This window comes from Scylla paramamosain, chromosome 3 (genome assembly GCF_035594125.1).
Source record: "Scylla paramamosain isolate STU-SP2022 chromosome 3, ASM3559412v1, whole genome shotgun sequence".
Classification (NCBI taxonomy): Eukaryota; Metazoa; Arthropoda; class Malacostraca; order Decapoda; family Portunidae; genus Scylla; species Scylla paramamosain.
In genome coordinates, this window is record NC_087153.1 from 39,145,522 (window position 1) to 39,158,167 (window position 12,646).

The window sequence follows — 12,646 nt, forward strand, 5'->3', positions numbered from 1 at the left end:
TTATACCTTTTTTTTTTCAATTTGTGAAGAAGAATATTCCTTAAACTATCACCAGAATCATGAAAGCACACTTGAAAACTCTGACTAGTCGGGTTATTATGCTTACTTTTTATTTATTTATTTTTTTTTTTTTTTTTGTGAAGAAGATTGCTCCTTAAACTATCAGTGGAATCATTAAAACACCCTTGAAGACTTACACGTTATGAAAACACTCTTGAAAACTCTAGTTAGTCAGGTTCATATACTTTTCTTTTTTTTTCAATTTGTGAAGAAGAATATTCCTTATACTATCACCAGAATCATGAAAGCACCCTTACAGTTGTTTTTCAATTAGTGAAGAAGAAGAATGCTCATTAAACTATTACCAGAATCATGAAAGCATCCTTAAAAACTCCCACAACTTCCACTGGAGCTTGTTAAAGATAGTCGAGGAAAGGAACCCAAACGTTTGAGGGTGCAGTTCTCAGAGGTCGTTACTGGCGCGAGTTAAACGTTAGCCAGCGACGCTTTGGATTTTACGGCTCACCACATTCTCCGCTCGCTGGCGTCCCCGGCTCAGGAATGCTGGGGTTTGCTGCCACGGTGTTTCTTTAAGCGCGATTCTCCCTACTGAGAACCCACTCCATCCCCAAACCCTCCCGAGATGTTCTTAGATGCTCTGCCTTTGTCGTCTTCAACAATATTCTTCAACATTTTCAGCGACTTTCTATCCGCGCCTTCTTCCTACACGCCCCAGTGCAGAGCTGCGTAACCTTAAACAAAAGACCTCTGCTGGAGCGTCTGGGGAAAGTTATGAACCATCTTCTTACATATTACAGTATAAGACATGTACATAAACAGTCTTAACTAACACATTTTCTCTCTTTCATGAAAAAAAAAAAGAAAATGGTCACTCTATACCTATAACTAAATACAATAATATCGTGCAAATTAAACAAACAAACAACTTCATACAAAAACACAGTGAATATAGATGTAGAATTTCTCTCTGACCTTCACGGACCCCTGAAGCCACCAATGAGCCCCTGGTGTAGATGTTACAGGGGTGTTCAAGGGTAAGGGTGTGTGTGTGTGTATGTGTGTGTATATGTGTGTGATTCTGGTGATAGATACTCGTAGTTTGACGAGCATTCTGCATCACCAACCGGGAAAATAACCGTAAAAGAACCCGAATAATTATTTTGTGGCCTTTCAATATGGTTCTTCTAAGGAAAACAGTTCAGCACACGACCACAGAATCTTAATAAAACAAACAAGCAAGAGTAAATTTTCAAACACTTCACCGTTTTCTCTCTATGACGTAGTACAACAGGAATCTCGCATCATCACAGGAGAAAACACCAATGAGAACCATGATTTTTTTTTTCCATCTTTTTAAGTGTATTTTTTTTTTCACTCAGTATCTTAACATTCCTTATAAATTTGCAGACGACACCAAATTCATTCATTAACGAGCCTATATATAGACTGGAATTAAATGAAAAAAGGTTGCGTGAGTTATGTATGCAGATCGGCGTATATTCAGCACTGAAGAAAAGCAATATAGAAAACGAGGCTATAAATAGAAAGAAATGAAAGAAGATAGCGTGAGTGATGTGGACAGATCAGCGTGGCGTCAGAGGCTCGCGTGCTAGCCAGTCAACACAAGCCACGCCGAGAACACGCGATGTACCTGACGTAGAATATGCTGAGCCCCTTACTCCGAAACATTTTGCTCTCTCACCACACTTGTTTCCAAAGGTTTCTCCTGTTAATATTGTAGAAATCTTGTTAATCTGGCCTTGGAGCCATAAAAACCCTTAAAAACTAGTGTTACTTCAACTAACTATATAGAGCCTTTTGAAAGATGTGATAGTGTAGCGTAGAAGTGTTTCAGAGTATGGTTCTTGTTTTCAAAGGCAACGGAGTCAATAAAATAAGCATTCCCTCACATCCTGGTCTCTAACCTCAAACAAAGTCTATTTATCTAGTATACATATCGGGCCGGGATTCCCACACGGGCGACCCAAACAAAGCACCAATCACTCATACTTATATTTATACTCTTAACCCTGACTGCTCCCGGTGGAAAAAATTACCTGTTTGAAAAAATAACAACACGTAAACAGAAATAAATCAGCTTTTTAGGTAATAGGAAAGAAAAAAATGTATAGAAAACCTTTCTTTTTCTTTCTTTTTTAATGTTCATAGTACAGTACGAGTGTAAGTACGTTAAAAGTACGGTTACGGTTCGTTGTTATTATGGTACGAAGTTTGTTTCTTTCACTGCACGGTATGAGTACGGTTTGTTATGACCGTGCGTACGAAGGCAAAGGACTTTTCGTTAACGTCGTTTTTTTTTTTACTTTTGTGTGTGTGTCCCTGTTTGGGTTCCTTAATACATATAATTGCATTAATAAGAAACCTCCCCCCCCTCTTATTAATAAAGAAGTCTCCCCCAGATCTGACTCTCAAATAGAGTTACCGGTTCTCAGACAGAGGGGGAAGATGAACGGAGCAGACTCAGGAATCAGGTTGTTAATGCCGCGTCAACAGAATCAAGAAGATAACACAAATTTATGGACGGGAATGGTGCGTGAAAATAGGCAGGCATGTTTTGTACAAGGACTGCCACGTGTAGGTCTGATGACTTCTTGCAGTTTCCCTTATTTTTTGCACGTTTAGGTAAGCATTTTTTGCACAAAAGACTGGCACGTGTAGGGTTGATGACCTCTTGCATCTTCTCTCTTGTTTTCATGCTGCTTTTATGTCACAGCCTACCTACACGTCATGCATCATACAGCACACACTCCTGCCACTGCTGCCTCGCCTTCGCCTCCCTGAGTACCAATAGCAGTGGTAGCATGTGCGGGAAGGTGAGCAGCCGCACGTGTTGCCTCGACGACCCTGACACTCACGTACTCAGGGATGTATGAAGGTGTACCCCGAGGTATTTCTGTCCCCCCGTGGCTCTCGTCCAATACCCGCCACTTGGCTGAGACGCTGCGGCCCCGCGTGACTCAGCTCCGTGGGTCATTAAGGTCACTTACGACTTTTCTTCTTTGTCTTGCTTATTGACCAGTTTTAATGTGCGTGTGGGTCTCATGGCTTGTTGCAGCTTCCTTATGTTCTAGTTGTGTATTCTGTTGTTCCTTTGTGTTCCTTTCGTGTCTGATTTGTGAGTCATTATTAATTTATCCCAAGCTTTCCCCCTCCTTCTTTGTCTTCAGTCTTAACCTGTTTCTGTGTACGTGCAGGTCTGATGTCTCCTTGCAGATTCTCGTATGTTCTGGTTGTGTATTCTGTTGTTACTTTGTTACTTTCGAGTCAGATTTGTGAGTCATTAATCATTTATCCCAAGCTTTCCCCCCTCCTTCTTTGTCTTCAGTCTTAACCTGTTTCTGTACGCGTGCAGGTCTGATGGCTCCTTGCAGCTTCTCGTATGTTCTTGTCTTCTTATAATTTCCTGTTTTCTCCTCCATTTTCATTAACTTTTTTTTTTTTTTCCTTTCTTTCCTATCCTCATCCCTCTCCTCATTATGGGTCGCTGTTTCTCGGTAGCTCCTCCCACCTGTTCCTGTCTCGTGTGTTCTGTCCCCAGGTCCTTTTCCTGCACGTCAGCTGTGTGGCTCATTAAGGACAATACATTTATCCAAAACTTTCCTTCTTTCTTTTTTTATTCCTCAGCCTTAACCTGTTCCTGTATACGTGTAGGCCTAATGGCTTCTTGCAGCTTCCTTTATTTTCTTATGTCCGTATGTTATGTTGTTAAATATCGCTATTACTTTATCAAACTCTTACAATTACATACGTTGACCAGTTAAATTAATTGTACAGGTACTCGTAGATTCAACCAAGCTTCACAAAATACACGAATACATTAAGCAAAGAGAACCATCCTTCCATGGCTGCAGGATTCCCTTGCCCCATAAAGCAGAGGCCGTGAGGAGCAGCGCCTCAATTTCCCTCGGCACTCGGGCAATGGTACACAGGCGGCGAGGCTGGGGAAGCACGTTGCGGCGCCGCTGTTACTGGGAGGGGTTGCGGGACGGCCAAGCAAACCCTGTCACTGTATCTGTTTGTCTGGCCTTGCGAGACACACGTGATGAAGGCTATGCTGACTCAATGGGGAGGCCTTAACTGGTGGTCAGCGGCAGGAGCCATATCAGTCAGGTGATTGGTGAGGCTGGGAGAGGGGGAGAGGGGGAGAGATATCCGGCAGTGAGTCTGCCTGCATGTGTCTGTCTGGCTCGCCCGACATCACGCCTTTAACACGGCACTGGCTGGCTGGCCGCCCACGACACTTAGTGGTGTTTTACATTACTCTCTCGACTGCCCCACCTGATGCAGACACACGCACGCACACACGCATATGGAATCACGAACCTCTCCTTTGCTCTTCCTCACCCCCTTCCTCTGCCTCACGCCCTTCCTCTCCCTCTCGCCCTTCCTCCCCCAGCTCACCGTCTCCAGCCGCATCGATCCAGTGTTTTCACCGCAACACGACACGCAGACTCGATCGAATCTCAGGCGAGTGGCAATAACTAAGTCACGCTGAGCCGCGAAGGGAGCAAAGATTTTAATTCCAGCCTCTCCTTCCCTGTGGGGCGGCATGGGGGGAGAGGGAGATGGATCTGGAGGAGGAGAAGGAGGAGAGAAACAAGGGGCATCTTCCTGTCTTCTTTACAAGCCTTGCTCTCTCCTCTCATATTCCTCTTCACCAGCTGCTGAGTCTAAGGCTTGTCTTCATCTGCATCTCTCTCTCTCTCTCTCTCTCTCTCTCTCTCTCTCTCTCTCTCTCTCTCTCTCTCTCTCTCTCTCTCTCTCTCTCTCTAGTCTGGTTACTTTCACGGTCACTTCTGCCTCGTGTCATTGTTACGCTGACTTCCTCCTCCTCCTCCTCCTCCTCCTCCTCCTCTTCCTCCTCCTCTTCCTCCTCTCTTCTTCACATTCTCTTTCACCGCTTCATTACAGCTATTGGCTTATTGCTCCATACCAAAGTTTTCCTCCCTTTCCTCCTCTTCTTTCTTTTCCTCCTCTTCCTTCTCTTCCTCTTCCTTCTCTAACCTGTCAATTTTCAACTGATGTTACTTCTAACACTTGTAAGCACCATAACCACCACCCTTTCTCTCTCTCTCTCTCTCTCTCTCTCTCTCTCTCTCTCTCTCTCTCTCTCTCTCTCTCTCTCTCTCTCTCTCTCGTGTGTGTGTGTGTGTGTGTGTGTGTGTGTGTGTGACGGGAAGGTTGCTAGCCACGAGTATTACTAAGCACAGTTGTATAAGTGTTGTACCTTCTGTCCCCTCGTGTGTGTGTGTGTGTGTGTGTGTGTGTGTGTGTGTGTGTGTGTGTGTGTGTGTGTGTGTGTGTGTGTGAGGGGAAGGTTGGTGGCCAGGCATATCACTAAGGAGTAGCGCCTTTATTGATTCCCCAAGACAAGTGTTGTTCTTCCCCTCACAGCCACGCCCCTCCGCTTGATTCCTCCATCTCTCCACTCTTCCACTTCTACACTTTTTTTTCTCTTGTCTTTCTCCTTCAGCATCCTCCCAGCATCCTTACCCTACGTTATTTAGTTCCTACGCTATTTTTTATTCCTCCACCTCTCTCTACTTCACCCCTCCATCCCTCCAACTCTCCTCTCCATCCACCAGCCTACCATTCTTAATCTCCCCATCCTTCCATTTCTCCACATTCATCCACACCGCTCCTAATCTCCCCAGCTCTCCTTCTCACCCCTCCACCTCACCTCCTCTCCTCCACTTCCCTATCCTTTCTCTTCTCTCATCCACTTTTTAATAGCATTCCATCCTCCACCCCACCTCATCCACTTCGCCATTCTCTCCCTCTGCGCATCCATCTTTCAAATGCCTCTCTTCCCCGGATCCTGTCCATATTTTGCATTCCTCCTCCTCCTCCTCCCCCCTCCTCCTCCTCCCCAAACTAACCATTTATCTCCCCTTCCTTCACCCCCTTATCCCATTCCACCTCCCTCTCCAAACTCCACCACCCCCCCCCCGCCTCGCTAACTCCTCCGCAACGTAGCCCCCTCCCCCCTCCCCCTCTCCCACCCCTCCCCCCTCCCTCTGCCGCGAATCTTGGAGAAAAGTCACAACAAAGAACCATCATTTCGTATTCCGTGGCTTGACTTCGAAGGAAATGAGAGAAAGAAGGAAAGAAAGAAAGAAAGAAAAAGAAAGAAAGAAAGAAAGAAAGAGAAAGGGAGAGAACGTAAATTGTTAGACACTTAGATGCAGAGAGAGGGAGAGAGGGAGAGAGAAAGGGTGGGGAGGGGAGATTAAACTGCAAAGAAAATGTCGAATAAATAAAGGAAAAGCAAGAGAAAGAGAGAGAGAGAGAGAGAGAGAGAGAGAGAGAGAGAGAGAGAGAGAGAGAGAGAGAGAGAGAGAGAGAGAGAGACCACATATGCCAAATTTAAGTACAAACACGCAACATTACCCTAAATATAACACAAACTCACTTGAAAACACACACACACACACACACACACACACCACAGCCACAACAAACAGGAAGCCGTGTCTGTGCCAAGCCTGTCTGGGCGCCGCGCCACCTGCCGCCAGCCTAGTCACGCGCTGAACAGACGCACATAAACGCAAAGACCTGCACGGGGACACGGGAGCACGGCACGGCACGGGAACACGCAGGTAGCCGCTCACTCCCTCATAGCAGACCCTTCCCCATCCTCCCGTTAACCTTTCAATGCTAAACGAGATCGGGGTACATCAGAGCCCAATGCATGTACTACGTCAGTGTGAAGGTAGAGACATGAAGCTGAGGTGGTGTGGGCGTGTCAGGAGGAGAGACTGTAGTGTGGGCGTGTCAGGAGAGACTGAGAAATGTAGGAGGAGGAGGAGGCTGGAAATGTAGCCAGGAGGGTTTATGGATGCAATGAAGTGAATGAGATGGTGTGGGCGTGTCAAGGGAGACGAGGAGTGTGTTAGAAGGATGCTGGAGCTGGGTCTACCCGGCAGGAAAGAGGAAGAGCTGAGAAGGTTTATGGATGCAGCGAAGGAGGATATGCTTGTAATGGGTGACACTGTGGTGGTGTGGCCGTGTCTAGGGGAGACGAGGAGTGTGTGGGGTAATGATGCTGGCGATGGATCTACCTCGGATGGCGAGACTGTAGAATATTCACCTTAATCAATCATACTCACACAAAATCGGCGCCATTAAAAAGATAGCTGCAAACTTCAAGCCAAAATATCAACCTCAATATTAAGTGAGGTTACAGATAAACTATCCGCACGATTTATTCAGTTAATTAAGAGGACTGCAGCATCCTTCTACCCGTGATGTACGTGGCGCCGTGCAGCTGACCGTGATTCATGTACGTGGAACATGTCCGTAAATGTGAACACTCCACATCTGAGCGCTGGGGTGTACTGGTGGAGGCCGGCGGGGGAGGGGAGGGAAGGAACCGTAGTGTTACCGTCTACAGTACACCAGAAAACTCAAAGGAAAGTCGAGGCACAAGATTGGGGAAATGTATACGAGTAAGTGTATTCATAACAATCTTTTCCACGTCTGAGGATATCAAGAAGTAACTGGTGTATGTTAAGGATAAATATAACCCGTATGTTGTGAGTAAATATACGAGTAGTGTCAGAGCAATACTTCACGCACAACGTAAAGGGTTAGCATGCAGTGAACGAACCCTTAATCCGCAGCCGTTATGTTGAAAATAAAAGTACTGAGTGTTGTATTGCTATCACAGGGATCAGAAACCCTTTATCTTACATTAATCTGAAGGAGTGACGTAAGAGAGGTGTTGGTATTCCTGCTGTTGCTAATTAGTAATTCATTTGATGATGATGGTTTTGATTACACACGGGTTCGCGAAACTCACGTAGGGCAGCCATGAGAGAGTTTTGTAGCCACTCCTAATAAATTAACCTTTCCTGAAATCATCCGGCCTTTCTTTACTTCTCAACATAAGAAATTGATCAAAGGCCACAAAATATAAATTCTAGACTTTTCTTTATTCGCAGGAAACAATTAAAAAAAAACTTCCTTCCCCATCCACTCCACTAACGTAAACCTCACTACCACTACAGTCACCACACAGATCTCCCCTCCCCATCCACTCCACTAACGTAAACCTCACCACCACTACAGTCACCACCACACCTCACCACACAGATCTTCCCTCCCCATCCACTCCACTAACGTAAACCTCACTACCACTACAGTCACCACACAGATCTCCCCTCCCCATCCACTCCACTAACGTAAACCTCACCACCACTACAGTCACCACCACACCTGACCACACTAATCGTTCATTAACCTGTCCCTCCCTTACCGCCCTACCGTGTGAAAATCGCACGCGGCGAGCACCTGGAGAAAAAAGGCAGATACAGCGCGTCCTGATTGCCCTTCATCACACTGACCTTGTGGCTGAGGAGCGTGGCAGGCCTTGTCTCGAAGTTCCTAGTGGTGGTAGGCAGCGGCGGGGCGAGAGCAGCAGAGAATATACACACTTACGAAAAGGGAATTGGCAAACACTGAATAACATGATAACTTGCTTGATCTGTTTGACTTACGTGAACGTCTAGTCTGGTGTGTCTTTTGGGGATAAGCTGGCGTGTGTGTGTTTATTTCCCTTCTTTCTCTTTTCTCTTTTTTTTTCCTCGCGTATTATTCTTCATTTTATGCATCTACAAAACATCTGACTTCCCACGGGTCACGTCAGCAGGACGGCATTGACACAGTGGAGCGAAGCAAACACTTGAGAACCGTGGCATTGAGATAAGATTCGAGACACCGATCCATCCCCCTCCCAGGCAGCTAACACGTTCCTACTCCAGGACTGTTAGTGGCTGTGATAATTATAGTGGAGATAGGGATATTAATTGATATAGAAGGCGTAACAATTTTGAAATGAAGGACACACACACACACACACACACACACACACACGAAGGATCCTCAGGTTTAATCTAGCATAACCTAGCCTAATCTAACCTAACTAAACGTATTTATCTTTTACTAGACTTTTTTTCTTCCTACAGGCTATAATATTGTATGTACTAGTAAAGCTAACACCTTAGAACAATCCAGCAATGAACTCTGTAACTTTTGCAGTATAAATAAAGAAATGAGCTATATGGTGTCTCTTCCTCTCTGCTTTTAAGTCTTACAAACCATTACCCCTTGTCTCTTCTCCTGTATGTAATGAAATAAACTTACGTGGAGTCTCTCTCTCTCTCTCTCTCTCTCTCTCTCTCTCTCTCTCTCTCTCTCTCTCTCTCTCTCTCTCTCTCTCTCTCTCCTTTTCAAAAATTAACTTTATTAGGATTGTATCCGTTACTTTTTGCCTTACAAATAAGGAAATATACTGAATGACGCCTCTTTCCCTCTCCTTTTTAAATCTGTCAAACCACAACTCTTTCTAAATATAACAAGTTTTAACTCGTTGACTCTTCTATATAGTGAAACAAACTGAAGGACGTGTCTTTCTTTCTCCTTTTAAATCTGTCATGCCTCAACACGATGTCCCTTCCCTGCAGGCGGCGTGCGAGGGCAGCAGACGGCGGCAAAGGAAGCTACTGCCCCTCTAATCGCCAATGAACCGACGGCGCCCAAGGTCCTCACCAGCGTGCCGGGTCCCGCCACAAAGCAGCACCTGAAGGAGCTCAACGCGATACAGGTAACGACGGGAAGCGAGTCCATGGTGCCCTTAACCCCTTCAAAAGGCTCTAATTGATGTTGTACGGGTTTGTAAGGTGTTTTTACGGCTCCGGTGACAGACTAAAATAAATTTGTACATTATTAACAGGAGAAGCACCCGTAAGAACCCGGAAAATCTTCTGTGTGACCTTTGAAAATAGTCGTGATGGAAGAGCAAAGCGTCTCAGAAAACTGGCCTTTAATTCCTAATGATAATTGTTACTTTGCTTTAGTGACGCCAGGGAGTTTCACTGATTAAACATTATACTACTTGTAAAAAATGCTAAATAATTGATGGTGCATTTTGCTGTGAGTGTAATCTTTTCATGTTATAACCTAAACTCAGTACAAGACCATCATATTAAGGTGAGAAGGTGCAACACTTTTTACTTTTGGTTGTCACGTCCGGTAACCCTTTCCCTGGTACGTGACACATCTCTCTGTCGCTAACCACCCTGATACGTTCCCTCTTATTCTTCAGCCACCTGCAAACGTTATACGGATCAGAAATTGCAAAATCTATTCCTTTTCTTCCACCTCTTTCTTGTACGTGTTTAAAAAGATTTCAGACATATTTCTTAGTGCTGTGAATTGATCCTTGTCGCAGTGAAAGGGGATGTTAATGTACCGTGGGTTATGAGAAGGAGAAACAGTAATCAACGGTTAATCAGTCAAGGAGGGCGTTCAGGATAGAGAGCCACAATGAATACTACTCGAAAACAAAAGTACTGAGTGTTGCATTGATATCATGAGGAGGTCAGGAGTTTATGAGGAGCGATAGTACTCAAGGATTAATCAGTCAAGGAGGGCGTTCAGGATAGAATACTACTTGAAAACAAAAGTGTTACATTGCTATCACAAGGAGGTCAGAAACTCCTTTTATCTTACGCTAATTTGAAGGAGTGACGTGACAGAGAGAGAGAGATGCTGACTACTTAAGTACCACGATGAATGACAATTATTGGGCACAAAGCTGTTAATGGGTGACTTATAAGTAGTACAATTTTTTTCAGTTGTAGAGGGGACTGCCCAGGGATAACAGAATGAAAAATAATAAAACCCTCTTAATCCACAATAGCAAGACAATAGTAACAGATTATCCAGAGAAAGCATGTTCAGACCCACACGCACCTAAACACTACACCAATGTTAGGCACTGCTATGGTTCTAATCTACAATTAAACCTAACCTCCTCATCAGCATTATCCAAGTGTGTGTGTGTGTGTGTGTGTGTGTGTGTGTGTGTGTGTGTGTGTGTGTGTGTGTGTGTGTGTGTTGCCTAAGGGAGCTCTGAACACACCTTAACCCTAGTGGCATTGCGGTAAAAAGCCTCGACTCGTGATCTCAACACTGCAAGTTCGATACCCGGCTCACAGCACTTTTTCAACCGGGAGATGTAGCGCTCGTCTCGTAACCATCACATCACATGGCTTCGTAGTAGCTTCGCCACCCATAACCCCGTCCATCCCCCCTGCAGGAGTCGGGAGCCGTGTCTCTGTTCGTGGACTATGAGCGCTCCCTCGGGAACTACATGGTGGACGCCGACGGGAACACGATGCTGGACGTCTTCACGCAGATCTCCTCCCTCCCACTGGGGTACAACCACCCAGACCTGCTCAACATCCTCTCAGACCCCAGCAATGTGGTGCGTGCCTCGTCTTGCTTGTATTTTCCCTTCCTTTCGTGGTGTAGACTCCTTATTTCTATCTGTCTTCCTTCTATTCATGGTGTGGACTTTTAATTTCCGCCTTTCCTCCTTCTATTAGTGGTGTGGACTTTTAATTTCCACCTTTCCTCCTTCTATTTGTGATATGAAGTTTTAATTTTCACCTTTCCTCCTTCTATTCGTGATGTGGACTTTTAATTTCCACCTTTCCTCCTTCTGTTTGCGATGTAAAACTTTTTCTCGTGATGTAAACTCCTCATTTCCATCTTCCCTCCTTCAATTACTGATGTCAACTCCACATTCCTATCTTTCCTCCTTTATTTTCGTCATGTAATTGCCAACTCCCTATCGCAACTCTCTTTCTCCTTAAGCTTCTATTTGTATTTTTCTTGCAGCGGTTCTCAATACGCGTCTTTTTTTCGTGTTTCCAGAAAGTCTTCATCAACAGACCAGCCCTCGGTTCCTTCCCGAGTTCCACGTGGCCAGAGGACCTCCGTACCTCCCTTCTACAGGCAAGTGTCCCCCCCCACCCCTCTTCCTCTTCTTCGCCACAGCAGATCACCCTTCTCCAACGCGCTGGGCCTTCTGCGCCTTCTTCAGCCTCACCCACTAGAACTATGACCTTCACTGCTTCCATGAAACTTTCTATTAGGTCTTCCTCTCTTTCTCCTGCCGGGTAGATACATCCTCAGCTGCTGCTACGTGGTGTCGTTTCTTCTTCTCCTTCTCCTTCTTCTTCTTCGGTCAGCTGATCAACAATAACAACAGCAACAACAACAGGAACAGCTACACCACAACCACCACCACCATCACCACAACAACAACAACAAGGGTGGAGGAGAGGCGGCCATGTCCCTCCTGCATGGCTGACAGTAGCATTATATTGTCATGGGTGATCGATGTTACACACACACACACACACTCTCTCTCTCTCTCTCTCTCTCTCTCTCTCTCTCTCTCTCTCTCTCTCTCTCTCTCTCTCTCTCTCTCTCTCTCTCTCTCTCTCTCTCTCTCTCTGTGTTGGGGGGGGGGGGGGAGAGGCGCGCCACTAGAGGAAGCGTGCCACAAAAGAGTGAATTTCAAGCCTTGACCCCATTCACCGCCCCTCGCTCCTCGCCACCACCACCACCACCACCACCACCACCTCCTTCACCACACACCCACGTAGTAAAGCGTCCCAAGCGATCGATATAAGCTATTTGCACACACACACACACACACACACACACACACTAGCGAGGATACTCATAAATCACAAGGGAATGGATAAATCAACGTTCTGTGATTGCTTTGAGATGAGCACTTGGTTTTCTG

The 12,646-nt window shown here is 45.6% G+C and overlaps 1 protein-coding gene across 2 annotated transcripts in view; it reads left to right on the top strand.

Annotated features, from left to right (window-relative positions):
• The window catches only part of LOC135095434 (4-aminobutyrate aminotransferase, mitochondrial-like), a 40,285-nt gene that overhangs the window by 18,530 nt on the left and 9,109 nt on the right, over positions 1–12,646 (top strand). For both annotated transcript variants that reach the window (XM_063996278.1, XM_063996286.1), the window contains exons 2-4: positions 9,507–9,646; positions 11,144–11,311; positions 11,764–11,844. In XM_063996278.1, coding sequence (XP_063852348.1) covers positions 9,507–9,646; positions 11,144–11,311; positions 11,764–11,844 — 389 coding nt within the window. The remainder of the gene's footprint in view (positions 1–9,506; positions 9,647–11,143; positions 11,312–11,763; positions 11,845–12,646) is intronic.